This window comes from Lepisma saccharinum, chromosome 12, assembly GCF_977018435.1.
Source record: "Lepisma saccharinum chromosome 12, izLepSacc3.1, whole genome shotgun sequence".
Classification (NCBI taxonomy): domain Eukaryota; kingdom Metazoa; phylum Arthropoda; class Insecta; order Zygentoma; family Lepismatidae; genus Lepisma; species Lepisma saccharinum.
In genome coordinates this window covers 53804888-53831193 of record NC_139240.1, presented here as the reverse complement: position 1 = coordinate 53831193, position 26306 = coordinate 53804888, and the positions used below count along the sequence as shown (strand labels likewise).

General features: G+C 38.0%; 1 protein-coding gene across 1 annotated transcript in view; it reads left to right on the top strand.

Moving 5' to 3' along the window:
• The window catches only part of LOC145996337 (uncharacterized), a 48393-nt gene that overhangs the window by 10269 nt on the left and 11818 nt on the right, over positions 1 to 26306 (top strand). The window contains exon 5 of the mRNA XM_083132767.1: positions 3188 to 3353. Coding sequence (XP_082988893.1) covers positions 3188 to 3353 — 166 coding nt within the window. The remainder of the gene's footprint in view (positions 1 to 3187; positions 3354 to 26306) is intronic.

Genomic DNA, 26306 nt, shown 5'->3' with positions numbered 1-26306 from the left:
ACCAGTCGTACTTTTCCTTCTAACTAACAGACGTAATTAAGGAACCTTCATGCAGCCATGTTTGCCACTCAACACCACCAGAAAGCCTTATACGAGGGCCATACTGAAAGTAATGAGCAACATTTTTTTAAGAATCAGAATCCATCAATACATGCAAACAAAGTAAATCATCACAAAATATAGACTTTACTGAACGCGTCGAGGTAGTGTGACGTCATTAGCTTCGATCGCATGACCGCAGGCAGTTGTTTCAAAATGGCTGACGGTGATGTTTCGTTTCGTCAACGTGCTGTGATTAAATTCACAATAGACTTCAGCGTGCATGTATGCATGTGTGCTAGCAGTGTTAGAAGATAGATAAAACATTTTTAATATGGAAACACAAGCATAAAAGATCAGTCTCGGAACAGTCACCCACAAACTGCTTCCATGGAGTTCAACATGGAAAGCAGAGGGGTGCATTCAGGTTGAATTTGTTGAACCTGGATAACCATAAATGCTCGCTGGTATATCCAAACCCTTCACAAGCTCTGTCGTGCATTGCGGAATAAACGTCCTGGAAAGAAAATCATCCTTCAACACGATAATGCACGCCCGCACTCTGCTCAGTTCACCATGGAGGAAATTGGGAAAATGGGGTGGGAACTTCTGCCTCACCCTCCCTACAGTCCCGACATTGCACCCTCCGAATATCATCTTTTCGCTTTTGTAAAGGAACAGTTACTAGGCCAACGCTACCAGATGACATACGGAAAGCAGTGCGTCAGTGTCTGCGAGTAGCTGGAACGGAGTTCTGTCGTAAGCTTCGAGATAGGTGGAGAAAATGCGTGCAAAGAAATGGAGACTTTGTTGGAAAGTAAAGAAAAGTCTGTATATTATGATGAAGAATGTTTTCTTTAATAAAACCAAAACTTGGTTCATGAAAATTGTTGCTAATACTTTTAGTATGACCCTCGTGGATGTTTAAATATTACTTGGCAAGCAAGTGTTATATATGGTGTCCCGACAAAACGTACCACTTGGATTTTCGCGACGAAACGTACCACTCAGATAAACATCTACCTGTGAAGGATCCACTAACAACTTCCAATATACTTACTGCGCGACAAAACGTACCACTTCAAGGAAAACGCTTGAACTTGCCCTTGACATGTCAGATATTCCAATACCGTGCGCTATCTGCCACCCGAATCAGCACCCAGCTAACTTGACCTTGAGTTAGGTTAGGTTAGTTTAGGTTATAGGTTCATGATCCCATATCTGCGATTCGCCAAGTGTTTCCTTCGACAGAAATCAGTGGGTGCTTCTTCCATTTTAAGAAATGCCTTTGGCGTCAAGTTAAAGATATAGGACTTTCGGTCGAATATCGAGAGAATGAGGAAATCCGTTTGCATATACACATGTGTAGCGCTCTGGCCTTCTTAAAAACGGAGGAAGTTATGATGGATGGCTGGAAATACGCTCTCAAGCCCCAGAATCAGCGAAGCTACCTCTATTCTTTGATTACTTTGTGAATAGTTGGTTGCAAAACGCGGAAACTCGAATAACAGTGTGGAACTGTAATAACAAACGACACGATTTTTGATGCCGTCCCATCAAGTAGTACGTTTTGTCGCATCGCAAGAGACTCATTAGAAGTCCCTTCGCAGGTAGCGTCCAGCTGGTAGGTACATTTTGTCGATGGTACGTTTTGTCCATGGTTCGTTTTGTCGCGTATTCGTTAATATATATCTTACAAAATCCCACAACTAATTAATATTATTAGCTTATGTATATAAACAGATGATACTGAATATGAGGTTTGGAAAAGTTTTGCACATATAAAGTGTCAAATCTATTCTTCAATAATATTTTCCAGTGCTTATCTACTCATTTCATTAGTATACAAAATAATTTACGTCAGAGTTAATAACCTCTTACCAGAGTAAGAAAATTTGATTTAAATGACCTCTTTCACAAACATTTAGTAGCAAGTCAGAACTTCAAATTTAAATCTTTCAATAAAGAACTCGTACAAGATTTCAACTCAAACCAACTAGTACTTTTTCAATTGATGTCTTATTCCCTATCTCAAATTTATTACTGTGTGACAGTATTATTCAGTCATAATTGTTTTTTGTTCACTGTATATAATATTACTGTTCTGTAGACATGGTATGTTATCTGTTAGATGCTGTATTCTTGATATGGTTTTCTGCTGAAAAAATATTTAGCTATTCATTGTTCTTTTAACTTGCTTATCGAATATTCTTAAGTACATAGATAACAAATAAATGTGTAATCATTGGATCATAGGTCACACTTTTTCATACGAAAAATGCTTTGATTTGTTGACGATAGGGACGCTCATTTGCGCATTGTACGTGATACTACTCTAACAATGTTGGTCGTAGACTTGTTTCATTTATTAACTTTAACTTATTCTCTGTCCACTAGAAGAACGAAGTCAATGTTAATGTAAACAAATACATGTGGTTTGTGAGAAATCCCATTGGTTGTTTGAAAGTCTTAAGGAATCTTGCACGTAGAAATATAGCACATTATGATAAAGCCATACTTGGCCGCAATATTTTAGTTCTTCTTCTTCTCCAATATACGTTTTATTTAATTTTTGCTTTTCATCTAAAATGTAAGATAATAAATAATACACACTTCTACAAAAACAATTAATGTTATAGTAAGTACACTATGATTTTTTACATATGTATGCACATAATGCACAGTGGTACATTAATTGAAGCATTATTATTATTTGCAATGAAAAAGTTTTTAACGCATTTAGTGTATCAAATTAACAACACAAAAAATTTACAACTACCAACATTTAAACACTTTTTTCCCTATTACTTTGAAGCATAAACAATACATAACGTACACATCTACTCAGGATTTCTGCAGAGAAACTGCTCACAATATTTCTAAAATACTATTTACTATAGAATTTGGTATACTATAAACATGAACGATGCTCTAAACATATATATAACTGATAAATGTAAGAAATTATATACTATAGCTTCTTGTTTCACCCTGGAAGGAAATTAAAGTTGATATTTGGGCATTTTCTTTGCTTAAAAGAAACATTTTACATTTACATTTTGTCTCGCATGCTTCTTCACATACAAACTGCTGTACATTTCTCACTTATGTATATTCTCCAGTAATAAGTTTTGTTCTCTATTTACAGGTCAACGTTTCGCCATGATGCAAACAAAAGTTGGAATTGTAAATTTGCTCTCTAAATACAGCTTCCAGAAATGCTCCAAAACAACTATTCCTGTTCAATTTGACGAAAAGAATTTCTTCCTAGCACCCAAGGGTGGAATGTGGCTTCAAATTGTGAACAGGAAACTTAACTAACCTGTGACTTTGTATTACTTTTAACTTACGTGTGATATTGTCTAAATCATTGTAGTCGAGAATTATTCATGTAAATATTGTATACAAATATATTAATTTTTTTATGTATTGCAGAATAATACAGAGTAAAAATTCAACAATTTTGGGAATATTTTGTACTAGTTTCTCCATGTTCATGTTATCCAGATGTCGGAACACAAAAGAGTGCTTAAGTACACGAATGTTGATTTATAACAATACTTTTGATTGATTGATTGATTTGGTTAATGTCACTTAGTTTTTCTGACACTTTTGGCTAATCGTGAAGAAGGATGAGTGACGACAGAATTGATGAAGGACGAAATTGATGAATGGACACTCACAAACAACACCCATGGCCAGGCCGAGATTCAAACCCGGGACCCCTGCCATTCGGCTAGGGACGTCGGCAACATTAATGATATACATAAATGCATATGATATATATATATATTATATACAGGGTGATTGGTAATTCGACCTATTCCTGGAAAAGGGTAATGCTAGAGCACATTTGCAACAAATTTGACCCTATGCACCGGGGGTCGGAAATCAATGGGTTTCGAGTTATTGCAGTTTGTAGATTTTCGTGAAATATTCCGACTTGCGACCAAAAAACTAATAATTTTGAAAAAACTACTACACCCTGGACACTTAATCGACACGTTGCTAACAGCTGACGAATGAGTGACTACTGGGGAAAAAATTCATGCCCATAATTCCCATACTCACAGAAAGAAACAGTCATTGGTGCACACGTCATGAAGAAATTTGGAAATTATCGTTTAAATCGAAGAGAATTACTCAAAAAATTGGTAACACACTTAGCGTAAAAATTACGGAAAAAACTTGCTCGTTTCATAAGCTCTCCAAAAATATACAAATATTGTCAACTGGCACACGGGTTGGGGGAAAAATCTGAATAAAAAGCGGAGAAGGCGCGTTGTAGACATCTTTGTAAAGTGAAAAGAAGTTGTCGGTTGTGAGAAATAAAGGGACGAAAATGAGTGAAATAATAATGTTATTTACCATTCTCATGATTCCAGGTTGTCAGAATTAACTGTTACAAAAACTACAAATCCTGTTAAAATTGCCTCCTCCGGTTACGTATGCAAACACGCAGCCTGCGGCGTACTTCAGACACAGTTACTCGCGTTGACACTCTGTCTCTTATGTCTCAACTCTCTCTCTCTCAACTCTTCATGGGAATCCACTGGTGTACTGTAGACTAACTCTTACATGTGACCCCAAATGCAAAATTCGCATGCTATTGAGGAGGGATATCCTGTCAGAAGGATGGATTTGTGTCGATATTTACTACATGCCGACACTGAAGACCCCCATCACCTGACAAGAATTCTGTGGACGGACGAATCCAAATTAGACCGCTATGGTATTACGAATTTTCATAATGCGCATTTTTGGGTCCCTAAGGGTCATAACCCAAGAAAATCTAAAGAAAAGGCTCACCAGAGAAAATTCTCACTAAATGGGAATCATTCACAATCATGTGATCGGGCCATTCTTTCTGCCACAAAACCTAAACGGCATTACCTTTGAAAACTTCCTAAGGGAAGAATTGACGACGCTGCTGGGATGTGCCGCTCGCCACAAGATTGGGTATGATTTACCAACATGATGGCTGCCCATCCCACTATTTCCGGGGTGTGCGACAGTGGCTGGACGACAATTATCCCATGCAATGGATTGGTCGAGGCGGCCCGAAATCCTGGCCGGCGAGGAGTCCGGATTTTACGCCATGCGACTTTTGCATTTGGGGTCACATGTAAGAGTCAGTCTACTGTACATCAGTGGATTCCCAAGAAGAGTTGAGAGAGAGAGAGTTGAGACATAAGAGACAGAGTGTCAACGCGAGTAACTGTGTCTGAAGTACGCCGCAGGCTGCGTGTTTGCATACGTAACCGAGGGAGGCGATTTTAACAGGATTTGTAGTTTTTGTAACAGTTAATTCTGACAACCTGGAATCATGAGAATGGTAAATAACATTATTATTTCACTCATTTTCGTCCCTTTATTTCTCACAACCGACAACTTCTTTTCACTTTACAAAGAGGTCTACAACGCGCCTTCTCCGCTTTTTATTCAGATTTTTCCCCCAACCCGTGTGCCAGTTGACAATATTTGTATATGTTTGGAGAGCTTATGAAACGAGCAAGTTTATTCCGTAATTTTTACGCTAAGTGTGTTACCAATTTTTTTGAGTAATTCTCTTCGATTTAAACGATAATTTCCAAATTTCTTCATGACGTGTGCACCAATGACTGTTTCTTTCTGTGAGTATGGGAATTATGGGCATGAATTTTTTCCCCAGTAGTCACTATAACCCCTCGATCACATATTCTTGTTTTTTTGGTTTGTGTAAGTGTGCGATTATGAAGAAAAGGCTTGGCAACAGTGAATGTACGTCAACAGTGATGTCATTGAAGGGCGCTGATTGGTGGAAGAGTGGAGGAGTACGTGCAGGACGATAACTGCTCTTGTCTATCGGCAGCCATGGGAGAGAGAGAGTCGCCTTGTCTTCAATCCCCAGTCTAGTTTTCAGTTAAGTATTATTGGTTTGATCTTTATTTCTTTGTGCGTGCATAAGTGTATAAATTGGTAATTGATTAAGTGATCATTCCAAAAGAAGTTTAATTTGATTTAACTTTCATATTACCATTTTGAAGAAAGGAACTACTGTCTCTCTCTCATGCACGCTCCCACTGAATGTGTGACCATGTGAAATAGTATATTCAGTAACTAAACCAACAATATGTAACTAAGCCACCGATTAATTTGAATAAATGTGTAGTTATCTTGAATTGTGTGTTACTCAAATTTTGACTACTGCAAATCTGGTTACTGTTCGACCGAGCATTGGGGACCTCTTATGGGCCCAGTTCTGGTAGGAGTTCAGCCCCGAAAGGCGGTTGTAAGTCAGAGCATGGTTCTTAATGCTCAGTTATAGTGTAAAAAAAAAAAAAAAACTTTATTTGCAGTACTCAAAATTTGACAATGCTTGTTACGGCTTGGGTAAATGATTCCGCTGAATATGGAAATGAAGCGTGTTGAGTCACATGTTTAGTAGCCAACGGAGGTATTCAGTTTTGTTTCCCCATTTCCTGGTCGTGAGTAGATAAGAAATAACAAAGCTTTATCAGTCAAATGGAACTACGGTCAAAAATGGCTTTTGCATTAAACCCTCTTGATACTATAGATGTAACTGGACTACCAGATCCACTCTTGCCAATTGATTCAGAATCAACTGTGTATATTCCTCCAATTTCTTCAACAAGACATGAACACTTAGCACTAACGAGAGAAATGCAAACTTCTCCGCCAAACTTGGCAACCCAGCAAAGGGAAGGTCAGGTACAGCAGACTTGTTCGAGGCTTCCTTGTAAGCCGTTGTGGGTTGATAGACGGCCCGCTTGCAATTTAATGTCTTTCAGTGGCTCCAGTTCTAGTGATGAGGAATTGGGTCCTACAGTTTTTACAGGGAGTGCCCTAAATAAATTGTCTACAAATTTAGCACAGCAAACGTTGTTGCAATTAATACAAGTAGTCCCCGTTGTGAAAGATGACACAGCGGAAAGTATCTTTGAATTTTTGTATAATGTACAATTAATAATAGAAAAGAGGCTGTATCCCCTAAGGGATATCATGTTGGCTGTAATGAGTAAATTGCCTGATAGTATGAGTAAATTATGGATAGAAAATATTTATAAGGGTTATTCTTGGGAGCAAGTCTGTGATAATTTCGTGAATAAATTTGTAAATTCTTTGAGTCGCGAAAGACTGATCACTAAATATGTATTAAGAGTGCAAGATAAGAATGAGGATATAGTGGAATTCCTTGACAGTAGAATACGTGCCGCACTAATTTTGCCAGTGACAACGTTAGAAGAAACATTCGTGAGCATGTTAGTGGAGAGACTTTTACCACACATTTCAAGACAGCTAATGTTTCAAGAACCGATTACCACACTAAAAATGTTGAAAAAGAAGCTAACTCTTTTTCAGCAACATAGCCGTCTCACCCAAGATTTTTATGGTGGAGAGAAGAGAAAAATGGAATTCCTGGGAACTAAGAAAGAAAAAAAATGCTTCTTTTAGTACTTACAGGAACCAGTCTTATTCTAAATTCCGAGCGAAGGATCGTTCACAGATGCCCTCAACTTCTCAGGTGATGTTTTCTTCTTCAAATACCGTAAGTACGAACAGTATCAAAGCAGTGTTTGTAAATGGTTATTTAGAACATTTACCAGTAAATATATGTTTAGACACGGGATCAACTGATAACTTAATTAAAGGTACAACTTTGCAACTTCTCGAAGCTAAAAGAGCAATAAAGACTGTTCCTCAAAACTGTCAAGTGATGACCGGCAACAGCTCTATGTTACAAGTTAATAAGCAAGTTACTGTGATAGTTCGCCTAGGAAAGTTAACTTGGCCAGTGAACTTTTATGTAGTGGAAAATTTACCCGTAGATGCTATTCTTGGTGTAAAATTTCAGATACGAACTAAAGCAATTTTGGATATGAATCAAGGAATAGTTCGTTTCGAGAACGTGCCAGACATTTTGCCTATAGTGTGGAACTGTGATAGTTTAATTAATACCACTCATGTTTCGCAGGAAAATTCTTCACAGGGACAGGTGAAAATTTCCGTTCCGGAAACGTCCACGTCGTTGGAGTCAACTGCAGGAAGACAAACGCGTCCCCAAACTTCATTTCAGAGATGGAACCGAAGAAGCTGGAAAAAGAAGACTTCTCAGCCTTCAACAATGAATGCTTTGGCAACTTCAATCGATCCTCCCGATGATGTGTACACTCAAAGAATCTGTGAGTTAAAACGAACTTATAGTGATGTAATAACTGATAAGATAGGGTTAATTAAGGATTTTGTATACACTATAAAAATGAAAGATCAAACACCTGTTCGCACAGCTCCCTATGGTTCGTCCCCTGACAGAAGGAAAGAAGTAAACGCTATAATTAAAGATTTGTTAGAACAAAATGTAATTGAACCATCGAATAGTAGTTATGCTGCACCTTGTTTCTTGGTCGATCAGAAAAGCAAATCTAAACGCTTAGTTGTTAATTATTCTAAGACGAATGAACATATAATGTTTGATGGGTTTCCTCCTAGTAACCTAGAAGAAAGTTTATCAATTTTGAGTCAAGGAAATATTTATTCGGTTTTGGATTGCAAAAAGGCTTTTCATCAAATCTTGTTAGACGAAGAGAGCCGTAAAGTAACAGCCTTCGTTACACAAGACAATCAATATCAATTTCGTACCATTCCCTTCGGATTGACGATTGGTCCAGCGGCTCTAGCTAGAGCCATGCAAAGGATCTTTGGAGATCTAAAAGGAAACTTTCTTTATTGGTATTGTGACGATTTAATTATATTTTCAAAAGATAAAGCCTCTCACTTTGAACATTTGAAAATAGTGTTAGACCGAATGAGAAAATTTGGGGTTACCATTTCTCCTAGTAAGTCACAGTTTCTTAAGGAAGAAATTAAATTCTTGGGCTTTATTATTAAGAATGGAAATTTAATAATGGACCCAGAACGAGTCGAAGCAATTAAGCAATTAAATCCCCCTAAAAATCTGCGAGGATTGATGAAATTGGTAGGGTTCCTTACTTATTTTTCGAGATATATACCCCAGTTCCAAGAAATAATTGGTCCTTTAAACGAGTTGAAAAGAAAAAATGTAAAATTTGTATGGGGGGCTTGCCAACAAAAGGCATTAGATCACGTTAAAAGGTTGTTTCAGGAAAATGTAGTGTTAAAATTACCAGACATGAATAAACGATTTGTTGTTCAAGCTGATGGCAGTCTGTCTGGCTATGGTGCAATTCTGTTACAGGAAGACGAGACAGGTAACTTAAGACCAGTCTCTTTCCACTCAAGAAGACTAAAAGAAAATGAAAAATCCAAAACCATTTATGACATAGAATTATATAGTTTAATGTTAGCACTCGATAAATTTTCATATTACTTGAAAGCACAACCATTTATCATTCAAATGGACTGTTTAAGTGTGACTTGGATGATAAGACGTTCAAAGAAATTTACTAAATACGCACGCTATTTAGAAAAACTCTCAACCTTTAAGTTCGAAATTCAACATATTACTGCCAAAGATAATATAGAAAAACTAGAGCTAAAGGAATGCCTTATAGAATATGCGTACCGCAACATTTAAGAAATAACTTAATGGATTATTTCCATAGTAATATATATTGTGGTGCACATGGAAATTGGCAGAAAACTCTTAGACGTCTTCAACGTCATTTCACGTGGGACGGGATGTCCAAAGATGTTAAGGCCTTTTGTCAGAGTTGTGATGTTTGTCAAAAGGCTAAGGAAAGAAATTTAAGACCAGTCAATACGCTTTCCTCTGAAATAGTAAATAAAGTAGGTCAAAGGTATTACATAGACATCGTCGGCCCCCTACCAACATCTAAAGGTTATCAATATATACTTATAATTGTAGATGCTATGTCAAAATTTGTTCGTTTTGAGCCACTACGGCAACTTTCATCTAAAATAATTGTGAAACATTTGTATAATGTATTGTTAGATACGGGGATTTGTATGGAAGTTGTTTCTGATAACGCTTCCTATTTTGTTTCTCAATATTTCACCTCCTTTTTGTTCAATTTAGGCATCAAACACATTACTTGTTCTCCGTATAATCCACAAAGTAACTTAGCTGAAAGGTATATCAAAACTTTAAAAGGAGCTTTGAGAACCTTATTTTCTAAGCAACAAAATCATTGGATGGATGGGTTAAAAGAAATTCAATATTCAATTAATTGTTCATACAATTCAGCAATTGATAACAGTCCAGCTTTGCTATTTACGGGCAGAAACTTCTATGATCCACTAGAAATAAAATGGCAATTAACTTTAAATGAAGATTCCCTTGCTCCAGATCAATTAAAAGAGGAATGGGAAAACGCAATAGCCTGTTTGCACAAACATTGTGATAAGCGAAATAAGCTTTACAAAAAAAGATTTGCCAATATTCCCTTTGTAGTAGGAGATCTTGTTCTTGCCAAAAGGCAGGTTATTTCGTCCTTAAAAGACCACACAACGAAAAGCCTCAGTTTTCCTTATGAGGGACCTTTTCGTATTGCTCGCTATCTCACTCCATCTAGCGTGTTGCTGCAACACGAGCAAAATCCCTCTGTTCAACGCAGGTGTCACGTGACCTTGCTCAAGCGTTATCTGCCCAGAGGGCAGATACCATAAGGTCAATGAAAGGGAAAACGATGCCGATAGAACATTAGTTTGTAAGAAAATCATTCGTCTTTCATTCATCAATACTGTTATGTCCTTGTCTTGTTTGTAAACATAATCATTTTGTGTATGGCAAGCTATCGGCTGTAACGTTTAAGTAATATATATATATGAATGCATTCATAACAATTAAAAATTCATAACAATTAAAAATTCATAAGAATTCAAAATCATAAGAATTGTGAGAAAATGTAATAGTTAGTCGAAAGACAAAACTAAACTCACAAGGTTGTAAATAAACTGTAAAATTCACCCATTGATAAGTCATGTTTGTGTAAAACTATATTTAATGTTAAAAAATGACTGCAGTTATCATGAGAAAAAAAAAAAAAAACAAGGGAGACATGATAGTTTTAATTTATGTAAGAAGTCAGATATTGGTTGGTTTCTTTGTATATTTCGCAGGATATAACCCAGAGAATGTCTAGACAAACTTCATCTTCTGATCAAGGGGAAAATCCTGTGAAACTACACCAACGCGATTTCTAAGGAATAACAAAAAAAAAAATGTGATCTTCGTAAGTTTATTTTGATCGCAGGGGGGGAAGTTTATAACCCCTCGATCACATATTCTTGTTTTTTTGGTTTGTGTAAGTGTGCGATTATGAAGAAAAGGCTTGGCAACAGTGAATGTACGTCAACAGTGATGTCATTGAAGGGCGCTGATTGGTGGAAGAGTGGAGGAGTACGTGCAGGACGATAACTGCTCTTGTCTATCGGCAGCCATGGGAGAGAGAGAGTCGCCTTGTCTTCAATCCCCAGTCTAGTTTTCAGTTAAGTATTATTGGTTTGATCTTTATTTCTTTGTGCGTGCATAAGTGTATAAATTGGTAATTGATTAAGTGATCATTCCAAAAGAAGTTTAATTTGATTTAACTTTCATATTACCATTTTGAAGAAAGGAACTACTGTCTCTCTCTCATGCACGCTCCCACTGAATGTGTGACCATGTGAAATAGTATATTCAGTAACTAAACCAACAATATGTAACTAAGCCACCGATTAATTTGAATAAATGTGTAGTTATCTTGAATTGTGTGTTACTCAAATTTTGACTACTGCAAATCTGGTTACTGTTCGACCGAGCATTGGGGACCTCTTATGGGCCCAGTTCTGGTAGGAGTTCAGCCCCGAAAGGCGGTTGTATCACTCATTCGTCAGCTGTTAGCAACGTGTCGATTAAGTGTCCAGGGTGTAGTAGTTTTTCCAAAATTATTAGTTTTTTGGTCGCAAGTCGGAATATTTCTCGAAAATCTACAAACTGCAATAACTCGAAACCCATTGATTTCCGACCCCCGGTGCATAGGGTCAAATTTGTTGCAAATGTGCTCTAGCATTACCCCTTTCCAGGAATAGGTCGAATTACCAATCACCCTGTATACACACACATACACACACACAGACACATACATATACATATCTCTCTATGCATAATTGTTAATTAATAATAATTTAATGCATTAACTGATTTTAGATGCAATTTTTATACAAAAGTTACTATTTTTAGTGCAATGAATACTATTCATTGATTATAAAAATATACAATTTGTCCAATGTAAAAACTCTATCGTATTTTGAAACGCTACACCACCATATGCTTTTCAATGTTCTCCGTGGTGAAGTTCTTCCAGTCGTCCGTGAGTGGGTGCTTGTAAAGTCACATTAACTTTTAAGGTGATCCTTAAAACCGAGAAGTGTCTTATGGAGAACCATCTCTCCACACCGCAGAAGTTATTGGTGCAAACGTCATAAATTCACCTTTTCCTGATTCCCAAGGCAGGTTTGGTTCACCCCGAGGCGTAGTTGTAACATCGTCGACTTGTAACCAAGAGGTCGTATGTTCAATATCCGTTGGAGACACATAGTGGTTCGGATCCCACTTTAAACTGTAGGTCAAGCCCAGATTAGTCTATCTGTGCATAAAGTGGGCTCAAAAAACTCAAACCACAGGCAGATTCACAGTAGTCATATCTCCTTGATGAACAGCCTCTACGTATACTAGGGCAGTTGTAGTCTCCGGCGCAAACCCTTGCACATAACTGTTGTGTCAATGGGAGAAATAGGCAATGTGATTGGCCACTTGCAGGGTTGCAGGGTGACTACTCATTACAGCAGGTACTCGAAACAGCCAATCAGACGGAGGTATTCTTGGAATTTTCCCCCGCTCTTACACTGTTGGAGGCAGGGAATAGCAACTGGATGATTTGGAGCGACCACAAGGAAAGCAACCTTGGACGAAAAGTCCCCGAGCAGCTTTCCCTTCTTCCGTTCAGCTCGGGCCATAAGGAAGCATGGTCCACTCTTACCCTCCCATTCTAGCCGGAGTACGGTGCACAGGAGTCGCGGGTCTGCGCAGGTTTCTTTGCTTGTGGTCCCGTCCCAAAACAGCCCAAATTTTTGTTTGGTATGCTACACCTACGGCCCTATTAATTGCCTGGGAAGTACAGCGTTTAACAACGGAGAACGCCTCATCCAGTCAGTTCGCTCCACATTTTCCAAATTTCGTAATGCAAGCTGAAAGATGGCGGAAATTTGCACAGACGTTGACACCCCTTGCTGTTTCTTCGCTTCTTTTGCTGGTAGGATTCGTTCAAGGTCTCAATGTTCAAGGGTCTCAAACCTTTGTGCTGGAAATAAATGGTCGTTCTTAATAAAAGTTTATTTTAAAGTTAACGAATGGTTTAAAAGGAGTTTTTTCAAGTCAAAATAGAGCTTTTAGGCATTTATAGGAATTTACAGTTCATTTAGGCATTTTTAGGTCCTATAGAATTTCAGTACCTCTACTGTGAACATGAAACGAAAAGATCTCTAAATAGCATATATCTAGGACGAAGCAAATATAATAGGTGGGTCATTCCATGCCATTTCAACGAGGTCAGGACACTCACCAACTCCGATTTCGATTAAATTTGGTATACACCTTTCATTTATGGTTGAAAGAAACCCCCTAAATGTTTTTCACTCTATCTCAAACGGTTTTCATTTTACAGCACTTTCAAATGTCATTAAATCAGTGTTGTCTGTCACCCTTGAGACCCTCGACGCAAGATACCCTTGCTTACATTTTATTTATTTTCTCCTTAACCAATCATCAGATATCTCTAAAATTTAATACAAAATTCAATGAAATAATGAGGATTTCAGAAAAAAATACATCAGCACTCAAAAAATTTTACAAATGCCTATAAAAAGACTAATAAAGGATTTGTAGCCTAATTTTTGTGGTGGGGAAAGTAGGTTAAGAAAATCTGAATTTTCATCATGTGGGTATGATGGAACCAAAAACTTTTGATGTTGAAAATTATTGCAAAGACATGGTCTTTCTCTACAAGAAATATTTTTTTTGGTTTTCTTATTCCTTCTAACGAAGATTTTACGTTTTTTGGAAATTGCCTAAAATTTGAAGGTTAATCCGTACCAAATGGTCCACCACTGGTCGCTCGACCATTTTTAAAATTTTCCATTTGTTTGTCGTTGTAACCCCTGTACAAGGGTAGTTCAAAACAGGCATAATTTCTCTAAAACTAGACTTCGTTTGAAAATGGCGGCCATTTTTGTTTCATGACTTGCAACATTCTTGGCCTATGCAGACAGTTGCGATAATTACGATAACTCAGCTAAGAAAAATTATAGAAATCTGGGGTAAGAAACATTGTTTTCAGTACATTTCAGGCTACATTTTATGTTCCGTATCTTTTTTTACCACATCTAATGCAAATGGCTGAAATTTAGAGTCAAAACTGACTGATATTCAATTTTGAAGGGAAATCAATGTATAGGATATTTTTTTAGTAGGTAAGCAATGAAACATCAGAGCTATAATTTTTACTTTAAAATAATAACATAAATTGACACTCTGCAAGACATTCTGCCTTGGAGTTGTTTCTTCCAGGCCTAAAGTTTGGAAATCGTTTTTGTAAGGTAAGTCGTTACTAAAATCACATTTGCGTTTCGGCATGGTTCAGATCTCCGTAGTTCAGATAGCTGATTCACATAACTTCACTTCTCCACTGACATGTAACAACTAAGAGAACAGCAGTTAAAAACTATTGTTTATTTCTGAATTCTGATGTCGTGAAACTCAAATCAAAGAAAGACGCGGCTAATCGCATATTCTTATCTATTGTTAGAAACTTGCTGATCACCATAAGCCGCGGTAGATATCACAAATGCTTTGAAATCAAAACCTTACGCGACAAGCGGCGACAACAGAAGAGACGCAAAAGTTCAACAATTTTTCTTTGTTGGAAGAAACATTTTCTTTCTTTGCGCTTGCAAGTGAGTGTGTCGTATTTCTTTACTTTGAAATTGAAGACGGAAAGAATATTAACAATTATTATCAAATAACAGAAAAGAGAACATTTCCAAATTTTCCTAAAAATCTACCATTTTTAGGACTCGAAAAAGAGGATTAGCCCTGGTAAAACAGGACGTCTGCTAACCCTAAACGACTTGTATCGCTGCACCGGTTACAGCGAGTCCACATATGTTTCTCACTCAGGGTGCACTCCCCCAACCCTAATAGTGGAGTCGCCTGTCACTACGTCACTGCACTTCCGTTGGGGAGCTAGCTGTACATCCAAAGTTTCAGAAGAATATATATATATTTGACACATTTTCTTTGATAATAGCTACTAACGGGCTTACTATGCCATTCGAATGTTGCAATTAATTAATACGTACACTAATTATAATTATAACTAATAACGTAAATTTGTATATTTTTGCCAAACTTCCCCCTGTTGTAACTTTGTTTTCATGTAATATCAATCTCGAAATTTTTTACAGGTACCTCTTTATGCATTAAATATCAAATCTTACTAGGTTCCCAACCAGATATTGGTTTGATTTCAGTTTTAAGTCAACTTTATGCACGGAAGACTAATCGAGACTGGACCTACAGTTTAATAAAGTGGGATCCGAACCAGTATGTGCCTCCACTGGGTATCGAAACCGGGACCCCTTGATTACAAAACGTCGACGTAACGACTATGCCATCCGGAAGACCTTTCCAACCAGACATATATTTGGAGCCCAAATTTTGAGAAAAATGAGCATTTTCAAAGAGCTTTAACTCAGTGTGGAAACCAGTAACAGAGCTCAAATATTTTCTGCTGAAACTTTGGATGTGTATCTCCTCTCTAAAAAAAATTATAGCTCTGATGTTTCATTGCTTACCTACTAAAAAAATATCCTATACATTGATTTCCCTTCAAAATTGAATATCAGTCAGTTTTGACTCTAAATTTCAGCCATTTGCATTAGATGTGGTAAAAAAAGATACGGAACATAAAATGTAGCCTGAAATGTACTGAAAACAATGTTTCTTACCCCAGATTTCTATAATTTTTCTTAGCTGAGTTATCGTAATTATCGCAACTGTCTGCATAGGCCAAGAATGTTGCAAGTCATGAAACAAAAATGGCCGCCATTTTCAAACGAAGTCTAGTTTTAGAAAAATTATGCCTGTTTTGAACTACCTTTGTACAGGGGTTACAACGACAAACAAATGAAAAATTTAAAAAATAATCGAGCGACCATTGGTGGACCATTTGGTACGGATTGACCTTCAAATTTTAGGCAATTTCCAAAAAACGTAAAATCTTCGTTAGAAGGAATAAGAAAACCAAAAAAAATATTTCTTGTAGAGAAAGACCATGTCTTTGCAATAATTTTCAACATCAAAAGTTTTTGGTTCCATCATACCCACATGATGAAAATTCAGATTTTCGTAACCTACTTTCCCCACCACAAAAATTAGGCTACAAATCCTTTATTAGTCTTTTTATAGGCATTTGAAAAATTTTTTGAGTGCTGATGTATTTTTTTCTGAAATCCTCATTATTTCATTGAATTTTGTGTCAAATTTTAGAGATATCTAATGATTGGTAAATGAGAAAATAAATAAAATGTAAGCAAGGGTATCTTGTGTCGAGGGTCTCCAGAATGACAGACAACACTGATTTAATGACATTTGAAAGTGCTGTAAAATGAAAACCGTTTGAGATAGTGAAAAAAAATTAGGGGGTTTCTTTCAACCATAAAGGAAAGGTGTATAATAAATTTCATCGAAATCGGATTTGTTGGGTGTCAAAATCTTAGATTTTTGCGTTGATTTGATGTAGAATGACCCAGGTATGTACCTAGAAATCCGTTCCTTACTGATCACATCACCTCTACAAATGGCCGATGCCATTGGTTAATGTGGGGAGACCCTACACCCACCTACCATATGCCTTCACCACAGCAACGTGCAGAGCAGTGTCAGCGATTAGGGGGCGTGGGGGGCAGTTGCCCCCTTCAGTTTTTGCCACTTTTGTCCACGCACTGTGCTGAACCTTATCTATTTAGGGTGAAGTAAACTACTCTTGACTCTCCCCCCAGTTTTGGAAACCAATCGCCGCCACTGGTATAGAGAATACCTTTACTTTATAATTTGTGTGTGTGACAAATAATGCTCCTACCTATGGTGCTAGTAGTCCTGGGGCAGATCTCAGAGGTGAAGTTCAAGATTTCGATATTGGTTGATCATTGTGTAAATATGAAGATATGCTGTATAGAAATAGCAGCACAATACGGTGTAGAAAAGAATAGGTCACCCTGATGGGCGAACACGTTCAGTGCGGAAGTGCCAGGTTCGAGTCTAAGCGTGGACATAGGCGTTCCTCTAAGACTGGTAATTCATCAGTTAGGTCTTCATCGTGGCGATTACCCAAAGGTGGAAGAAAACGACGTACTTTTTTTTACGTCACGTTTCTGCAACTTTAGCTAATTACGACGATTACAATGAAATATAACTACCGTGCGTCCATTTCGATCTTCAGCCGAGAGATCGGGAGAAGCGTGGCGGGCGGTGCTGACGGAGATGCCGACATTTGCGGCCTGTAATGCCCGCTTATTTTTATGGACATATGCAGACATTTATATATAAATATTGCAAAACGAGCACTAACCTGTGTTATAAGAGTATGGTTTTAATTTTAGTAGCTTAGTGGCTGTATGTGCTGATGATTTTGACACGCCCATCTCCTGTGAAACACGGCGTAGAGGTTTGTTTGGAGAACGTTCTAACGCTGCACCAATATCATCGAGTTTTGCTTCGGTTAGAATCCGTCGTATTTGCTTAGGTGTTTTAAAATTTAACTATCCAGTTTCTCGTAATGTAAGGACAAGATGTCTAACTCTATCTCTGTGTGGAGTTGAAACGCCTGGGAATTTCTGTACAAATTGCCTACACACGTCTCGACACAAGTCTGTTTTCACGTACGTGTCATGCATAAAAAAATCTTTGTTCTAACGTGAACCTTGCGGCTGGCATTCCAATCGTCTCACTGACACAACACACATACACACTGCAATAACACAAACAAGTAACTGCAAGTAACCAAGAATAACACTCTTGCGCACAGTACGAAATTAACACGATCTTGGTTTACATTGCTTGCCACTATATTCACAACTCTGTCTTCATCTAGTCGCGAAGGAACAAAAAAACTCGAGCTCGGATATTTCGGATTGCAAGGAAGCTCACGAAAACCATCCACTTTTAACGGTTTCGTCTGCAGCGTAATCTTTATTTATTTATTTATTTATTTACTCAGAGTTTCAGATACAGTCTTATTCGGCCATTTTACACTGAAACATCATAAAGTAGAAACAAAAAATAACAAAAGATAAAAACAATAACAAGATGGGATAGATTTACATGTTCTTCGTCAGTAATATACAAAAATTTCGTTCTGGAAGGAAAATATCTACATTCAGGGGAAGTTTGTTGTAGATTTCTGGGAGCCTGTAAAACAAGGAGCGTTGTAGAAGGGATAGCCTAGTGGTTGGGTTGTGGAAGAGTTGCAGGTTGCGCGTTAGCTTTTGGGATACCCTAAGTGTGAATTCACTGATTAGGAGATCTGTTCTGATTTTGCCATTTATTATCTTGTATAAAAATTTCATGTCAGCTAGATCACGACGAAAGGATGGAGTGTGAATATTCAGAGCAGCCATGGTGTCTGATTTGGATACATGTCGAAAGGAAGGTATTCTATGGCGAACAATTGCAAGAAAGAAACTGAGAACAGAATCTATTCTGGTGAGATTGGTTTTTGAGGCCATTGCCCAAATTGGGGAACAGTATTCGAGGATGGGCGAGATGAAAGATTTAAAGAATAAAGCAAGAGATGATGGGTTTTGAATTTCGCTAAATCTGTATAGAAGACCGAGAAGGCGCATGGCTTTTTTAGTGCCGTTTAGTTGCCACAAAACTCTTTCAAGGATATAAACTTAAGCAGGACGTTACTGGTCAAAACTATGATTAAAATGCTTTATTATCTGTGGCTCTTAACATCGTTTCTATAGCGTATTTATTTGTGTATATAAGGGCAGAACTTGGATGAATTACAGAAGAACGTTTGCGTGTTATAACACAGGTTAGTGCTCGTTTTGCAATATTTATATAAATGTCTGCATATGTCTATAAAAATAAGCGGGCATTACAGGCCGCAAATGTCGACATCTCCGTCAGCGCCGCCCGCCACGCTTCTCCCGATCTCTCGGCTGAAGATCGAAATGGACGCACGGTAGATAAAATTAACGAAGGAACGGTCGCAAAGATGAGCCAAGCTAATAATGGGACTCGAACCACTTAAAGCGCTCCCGTCTAAAACGAAATGACGTAATAAAAATATAGAAAATTAAATAACAATGATAACTTAACTCTTTGCGCTTATATCTTTGGTTCCTCCCTTATAAGTACAAGGTTCAATTCCAGTGGAGGCACACTGGTGCAGATTTTATTTAAACTGTAGGTCCATTCCAAATTAGGTTATGTAAGACGAATATTGCCTTAAAATGAACCTTGACAAGCTTGGACAGATTCATCGAAATCCATAACCCGAAAGCACTTTCCATGTACTTCAAAACATTCATGTCCCCCATTCTAGAATACTGTTCACCCTTCTGGAACATATGTCCAAGATCGACAGTGTTTTCAGCCTCTTCGTCTCCATCGTTCGATATGCCTACCTAAGAGAGATCTGCTTTGTAAACCTACACATTAATACGCCAGAATTTCCTCGTAGATACATTGCAGATGTGAAATCACTAAAGCTTTCGACACGAAAACAGTCCAGTCAAGGTCACGCCATCAACCTACAGTGTTGCCAATAAGCAGCAATTTCAACCGACGAAATCAACTGAATATGTTCAACGTGCGAAGTGTCGACTAAGCAGCTTGAAGTGTGGCAACCCTGAAGGGCCAGGGGCGTGGAGACCTTGACTGGTCTATTTTCGTGGAGAGCGCAATACACAAGATCATTAATGGAAACTTAACTGTAGATTCCCTCTTCACGAACTCTCCATCGGAATGTCTGGACATACAACAGGGAGCAAGGAAACTTTTCACACTGCAATTCTCACTCGTTCAACGTTCATAATTCCATAGGCTTCTAATCAGTTCAACGACATCTGAAACCAAGTAGATACATTCAGTTCATATTCGTATTTAATCACCAACTAAGAAAAAAATGTACATAAGTAATGCTATTGTGACACTGATGTTTACCTTGAAGCTGTTTTGGCTTGTCTATTATATCATATTCTTTTGTGTTTTTTAAAGCTAGTCTGTTTTACTATCGTTTCTTTCCGGTTCAAAATGGCTTCTGCTAAGTAAGTTTGCATATCCTAAATCTCCTTTTCATGGTCAGTTAGGGATGGACGATATCGGAAATTTGAAATCGCGATATATCATCAAGAAAATATCGTCACAGACGATACGATATGATATTTTTCCCGTATCGTGATATCGGCGATATATTGTCACCACGATATATATCGCCAAAATATCGTGACGATATATTGCCGACGCGATATATATCGCAAAAATATCGTGACGATATATCACCGACAAGATGTATATCGCCAAAATATCGTGACGATATATCGTCTAGTTGATACCGCCTGATCGATATTTTTTTTAATATCGCGAAATATCGTCTATACTCTGTCCCAGCTAACTGCGGAGCAGGCAAACGAAATCAAGTCTCTGCGCAAGTAGTGACGCGAGACGGCTCCACCAATGAACAAGTGAGAGGAACGGAATTGCGTGGACTCGCTTTTTCCCAGCAGCGTGTACTGCTTCGCTCTGGCCACTCGACTTCTTTCGCTTCTATGAAGCTATGCACGGCCTTGCTCCACAGTTAGCTGGAACAGAGTATAGACGATTTATCGCCCAACACTAGTTAGGATCCCTATTGACACACAGCGGAAAATGAACTTTCGTACAAATGTAAGTCACAAATCGTTCATAGTAGTTGGCAACACTGTGAACGATTGATTCATATGACGCAACGCTGTTCCGAGTGAGTCGCGTGTGAGTTGGAAGTTTCGTCGTGTGTAAGGTAGCGTGACGGAATACAACTCGAAATTTTTATTTCTTGAAGCGATTGGTTTTATCGGTGTCGTTCAATCAGCATGTGTGATCAACAAGGAGTGAATTATCGTTACAAGCAGACAAGGTAGGTTGTACATTTGTATTGGAATTTACAGAGATGTTAAAATACAGTGATGTATTTTCGTATCGGCTAAACTAGGTCAAAGATCATCGCCTTTTTTGTGTTGGGTAGTGGCTATTTTTGCCGTCTTCTTCTACTAAACAGTGTCGGCCATTAGCCCCCCCCACTTTACCCCCGCAACTTTTGACCCCGCACTGTGCTAAACCTTATTTACCAAGGGAAAATAACCTGTCCTTGCCCCCCCCCCAGTATTGGCATCCAATCGCCGCCACTGCTACTAAATTCTCCAATAGGACACGCCGACCTCTGCGGTGGAGTGGTCAGCACAGCGCGCCACGACGCTAGGACAGCACCGTATCTAGTTATTTTGCCGCCCTGGGCAGAGTTGTGGTTATGCGCACCCCAAACACACACCGCCGACACCACTGATATTTTATTTCCGTCCGATATTTTCTTCTTATGCCATGGTATGTGATATTTGCATTCTACAAATTTTGAAGTGATGAAAACTCATTAAAAATAATAGAGTTTATATTTAAAGATTCGTAGTTTGCATTTCTGATTTTAAAGAAAAGTTAGTACTCAAAAAATATTTCAGTTATGTTTTAGTGTCTGAATAAAATCTTTATAAACGTACTACCACAAATAAGGGTATATAAGCAGATGTCTAAGCGAGACATCCGGCGCACGGACCTCCCACTGGGAATCACCATTCGCAAGAAGTTCGGTAATAATCCGCTAAGCGGCGCTGAGAGCACCACTCGCACTTTTGCTTCCACTTCTGCCAAACAGAATAAGAGATGGCGCTGCTGAATTTCACCGATGTCCAGGTCAAAAACTGACGTCACCACCTCCCTGCGAAGCCTCAGTGCTTCGGTGGCTTCGCTTTGAAAATTGGCGTGATACCTTGACTTTTACTAGCGATTAGAAAACAATCTATGTAAAGAATAGATTGTGGAGAATACCTGGATATTATCTTCAATTCTCACAGATACTGAATAAATAAAGTAATAAAATCGGGCACTTTTTCAAGGAACATTTCAACAATTTACCACAGATAAATCGTTTACATGTGGTTTTTATTTATCTTGAGTTCTTTCATATTCTACATAAATACAACCACCATAAATAAATATACCCTTGTCTGTGGTACTACTTTGGGAACAGATAATTCCAGCAGTCTCTTGTTAGAATATACCTCTTCCAGTGCCGGCGATTGGGTTCCAAAATTTTGGGGGGCAAGGGCAGTTTACTTCCCCTTGGTAAATAAAGTTTAGCATAGTGCGGAGGAAAAGTGACAAAAGATTGGGGCAACTGTCTCCCAAGCTCCCCCTAATCACCACTACTGACCTCTGTCGCATGTTCTGACATTGCCGTCTATTTAAAAATCTTTGGAATGGCGCCCTAGGCATCATCCCCCCCCCCCATCTTACACCTCGTGTATGGGCCTGCCCGGGGGATCCCGGGTTCGAATCCCAGCGTGGGCGTGTGTGTTCTTTGTGAGTGTCCTTTCATCAATTTCTCATTTTCACTCATCCTCATCGTCGCGATCAGTACCCTTTACTTATTTATTAAGAACAGAACAAGGATATCCTCGATCACAGCGTCCCATAAACTAAAGTTTGACAATGTAATTTACACAGGCTGAGTACAGTTGTAATCTCGTGAATGAGATCGTACTGAAATTAATATTTTTTTCTGTAATCCCAACTATATTTACACTCACAATAACATTATTATAATCTATGTTATTGTACTCATTGATAACACTTGGGAACAGTGAAATTGCGGCACAGTGTTTGAGAGCTAATTTAGGGCGATTTCATGCTGCTGAATTATGATATAATAATATATTTCCTGAATTGGCTCTAATTTATGAAATAAATGCAACTAAATCAAAATGGCGGAAACATAAGACATACATATAAATGAACTTCCAACAACAATTTAATATTTCTTTTTGTGATTACAATAATTATTATAAAAATAAATTTATGTAGGCCTATGATCATAATAATTAAGAAAATATGTACACAATGAAGTAACAAACTATGTGAAACGTTTGCTATACGATTTCCTGCTGTATGCTTTTTAGGACAATCCCTCTGTAAGCTCCAACAGTAGTCGGCCATCATGTGGCGATCCCACCGTCCCTGGTACCTTTCTTCCATTATCCTTATATCCTGATGGAACCTTTCTCCCTGATCTTCACTAAAATAACCTAGGTTCTCAGGGAATCTGTCAATGTAGCTATGTAGAAAATGTATCTTCACACTCATATGAGCTCCCAATTTCTAAAAATTTTTCAATATATTTCCAACTATATCGCGGTAGTTTTCTGCTCTGTAATTCCCCCAAAAGTTTTTGACGACGGACACAAAGCTCAGCCAGGCCTCAGATTCGATGTAAGACATGTAAGTTGTAAAATTGGCATCATTTATAAGTGTAGGAATCTGTGGTGGTCCGTCAAAGATTCCTGCTTTCAATTTTTCAATACTTAGTCCTGGAAAAGTGTGGCATATATATTTGAAACAATCACCACTTGTATCTAAGGCCTTGACAAACTGTTTTATCAACCCAAGTTTAATATGCAGTGGCGGATGGATGATTTTGTCCCTATCTATCAGCGGTTCATGAATGATATTAGCTTTTCCCACTAATATTTTCTTTTGGGGGTCAAACTTTTATCGTCCAATGCTTTTCTCTAGCACGACTATCCCACAAACATAGGAGATATATTGCCTAGCAATGCTTCATAAGTTGCCTAGCAACAATTTAAAATTATATTAATAAGTTTCTTAATGGGATTTTCAGCCCATTATCAAATTTTGATATTACCGAGAAAAGCGTGGAGTAATTTTACCTCCTAAATTTTTCATGGTGTGTTTATTTTTTAAACTGGAGTCAATCAACTGAACCAATCATACAATTGGCAATCACAGCTGTCTTGTGTGCTGAAACTGTTATTAAACTTTATGCCACAAAATAAAATATTTTTTTTGTTCCCCAGTGTAATAATTATAATATATTTAACTGTTGCAATCGTACAATGCATTCAATAATATGCATAAACGTGCGCTATTCGAGGGGCGTTAAGGCGAGTTTCAATTGCCTATCTGGACAATGTTAGCCTAACTGTCGTAACTAGAAGCTCTTAGGTGTGTGAAGATGAAATCTCTGAAAATTCTTTATTACTTTACGACAAGTTTTCCTATGATTATGACGATATTTATATACTGCTGGCCAGTGGCGGCGATTGGGGGGCGAAAGGGGGCAGTTGCCCCCACACTTTTTGCCACTTTTGCCCCCCCCCCCAGTATGCTAAATCTTATCAACGAGGGAAAAAAAACTGTCTTCCCCCAGTTTTTGCACCATGCCCTAGTTTTGGAACCCAATCGCTTCAACTGCTGCTGGGCAAAAAGAAAACCGGACACCTTAACATTTGACATCTGAATTGCAATTACTTATGAATTATGCTCTCAGCTAAGCATTGAACATTTTACATACCTTTTCCGTTTATTATTATTCAGGTTTTCTTATTTCCAATAATTTCTGCAACATCTAGAGCCTTCGAAGCAAAACTTATGCGTTATCACAAAAAATGCAATGTCCGTTTTTTTAGTCCAGCTGTGTATTATTTAAATAAATAAACAATTGAAAATCAATATTGGCACTGAATATCCAACTCGGAACAAATGTGATCTAATACACGGCCATATTTCTACAGGTAATATCAAACTCAATCCATTGAAAAAAATATATAGGTTAAGTTGTTCCACATTTTCTAATGCATATTACGTCATAAAATATAATATTGTATCTGGTCACTGGATAGTTAATACTCTGTGCGATTTATTAAGTACAATAACATCTTCTTTACTACGTGATTACTGGTTATTATTCGGGTGAAGATTTTTAGGCAGTAAAAACCTCTCAAATAGGCAGGCAAATAGGCACAAAAATGATCAAAATAGGCACTTAAAAGGCACTAAAATAGGCTTTTAAAAGGCACCCTAAAATTAACCATGGCGCAGTGGTAGCGTCATTGCCTTGTAATCAAGGGGTCCCGGGTTCGATACCCGGTGGAGGCACAAGTGGTTCGGATCCCACTTTAAACTGTAGGTCCAGTCCCGATTAGCCTTACTGTGCATAAAGTGGACTTAAAACACCAACTCAAACCAAACCAAACCAAAATTAAGAAAGACATTATAATAGGCATTGAACGTTCCTTGAGACCCTCAAATCTGAAGAATTCCAGATTTCAGTCAGTTCAACATAAACAAAGGCCTACACTCTTCAATGTAGAGAGTAGAGAGAGCCATAGGCGCTTAAGAAAGGTGAATCAAGTAAAAATTGAAGAGTAGGGATGTTTAGGCACGATTAAGATAAATAGGCGCTTACCCTCAAAATAGGCATTTATAGGTACTATAAAATACGTATTCGAACTAGAAACACCATGAACCGAACTTTAATCATTAGAGTCAATATATATAAAAGGCAAATACTCAAAAATCCGCATCTTAGTTATTATAATTAACTAACTGATTACCAGGCGTTCTCCGGGTATTTATTAATCCCAATCTTCTATTAGACAGGAAAATAATGAATTCTAGCTATAGTGTAAAATGAACTTTGAGCTGAACGGCATTAGGAGTGTCACTATTCATCTTAGCGACCCCGAAAAGTATGGATTCCACACTAATATCGGTCGTTTCAGATTATTTTTACATGCCACCCCTTCCCACCCCTCCCCCCTGGGGGTGCCAGGTGTGTCTAACACCCACAGTAGGGTGTATCGAAAAAAACTTTTTTTCGAAATGTTAAGGTGGCTAGTGCGGAAAAGTGGCCATTTGTGACCAAAATCATGTCTGATTTTTTCTCAGATTTTTTGGAGGTCGCTTAGGTGGCGCGCATCGACCTTGAAGTTTTGATAGTGATTTGGTTATGCAACATGCACAACAATTTCACAAAAATGTCATTATTTGGCTATTTCATGTCTTTTTTCTGCATTATGGTCATTTATTGTTTTGTTTATGACAAATATGTTACATTCGTGCCTTAGGGGTAGTTTCCTATGCTGTTTACGTATGCTTTTGGTCAACAATT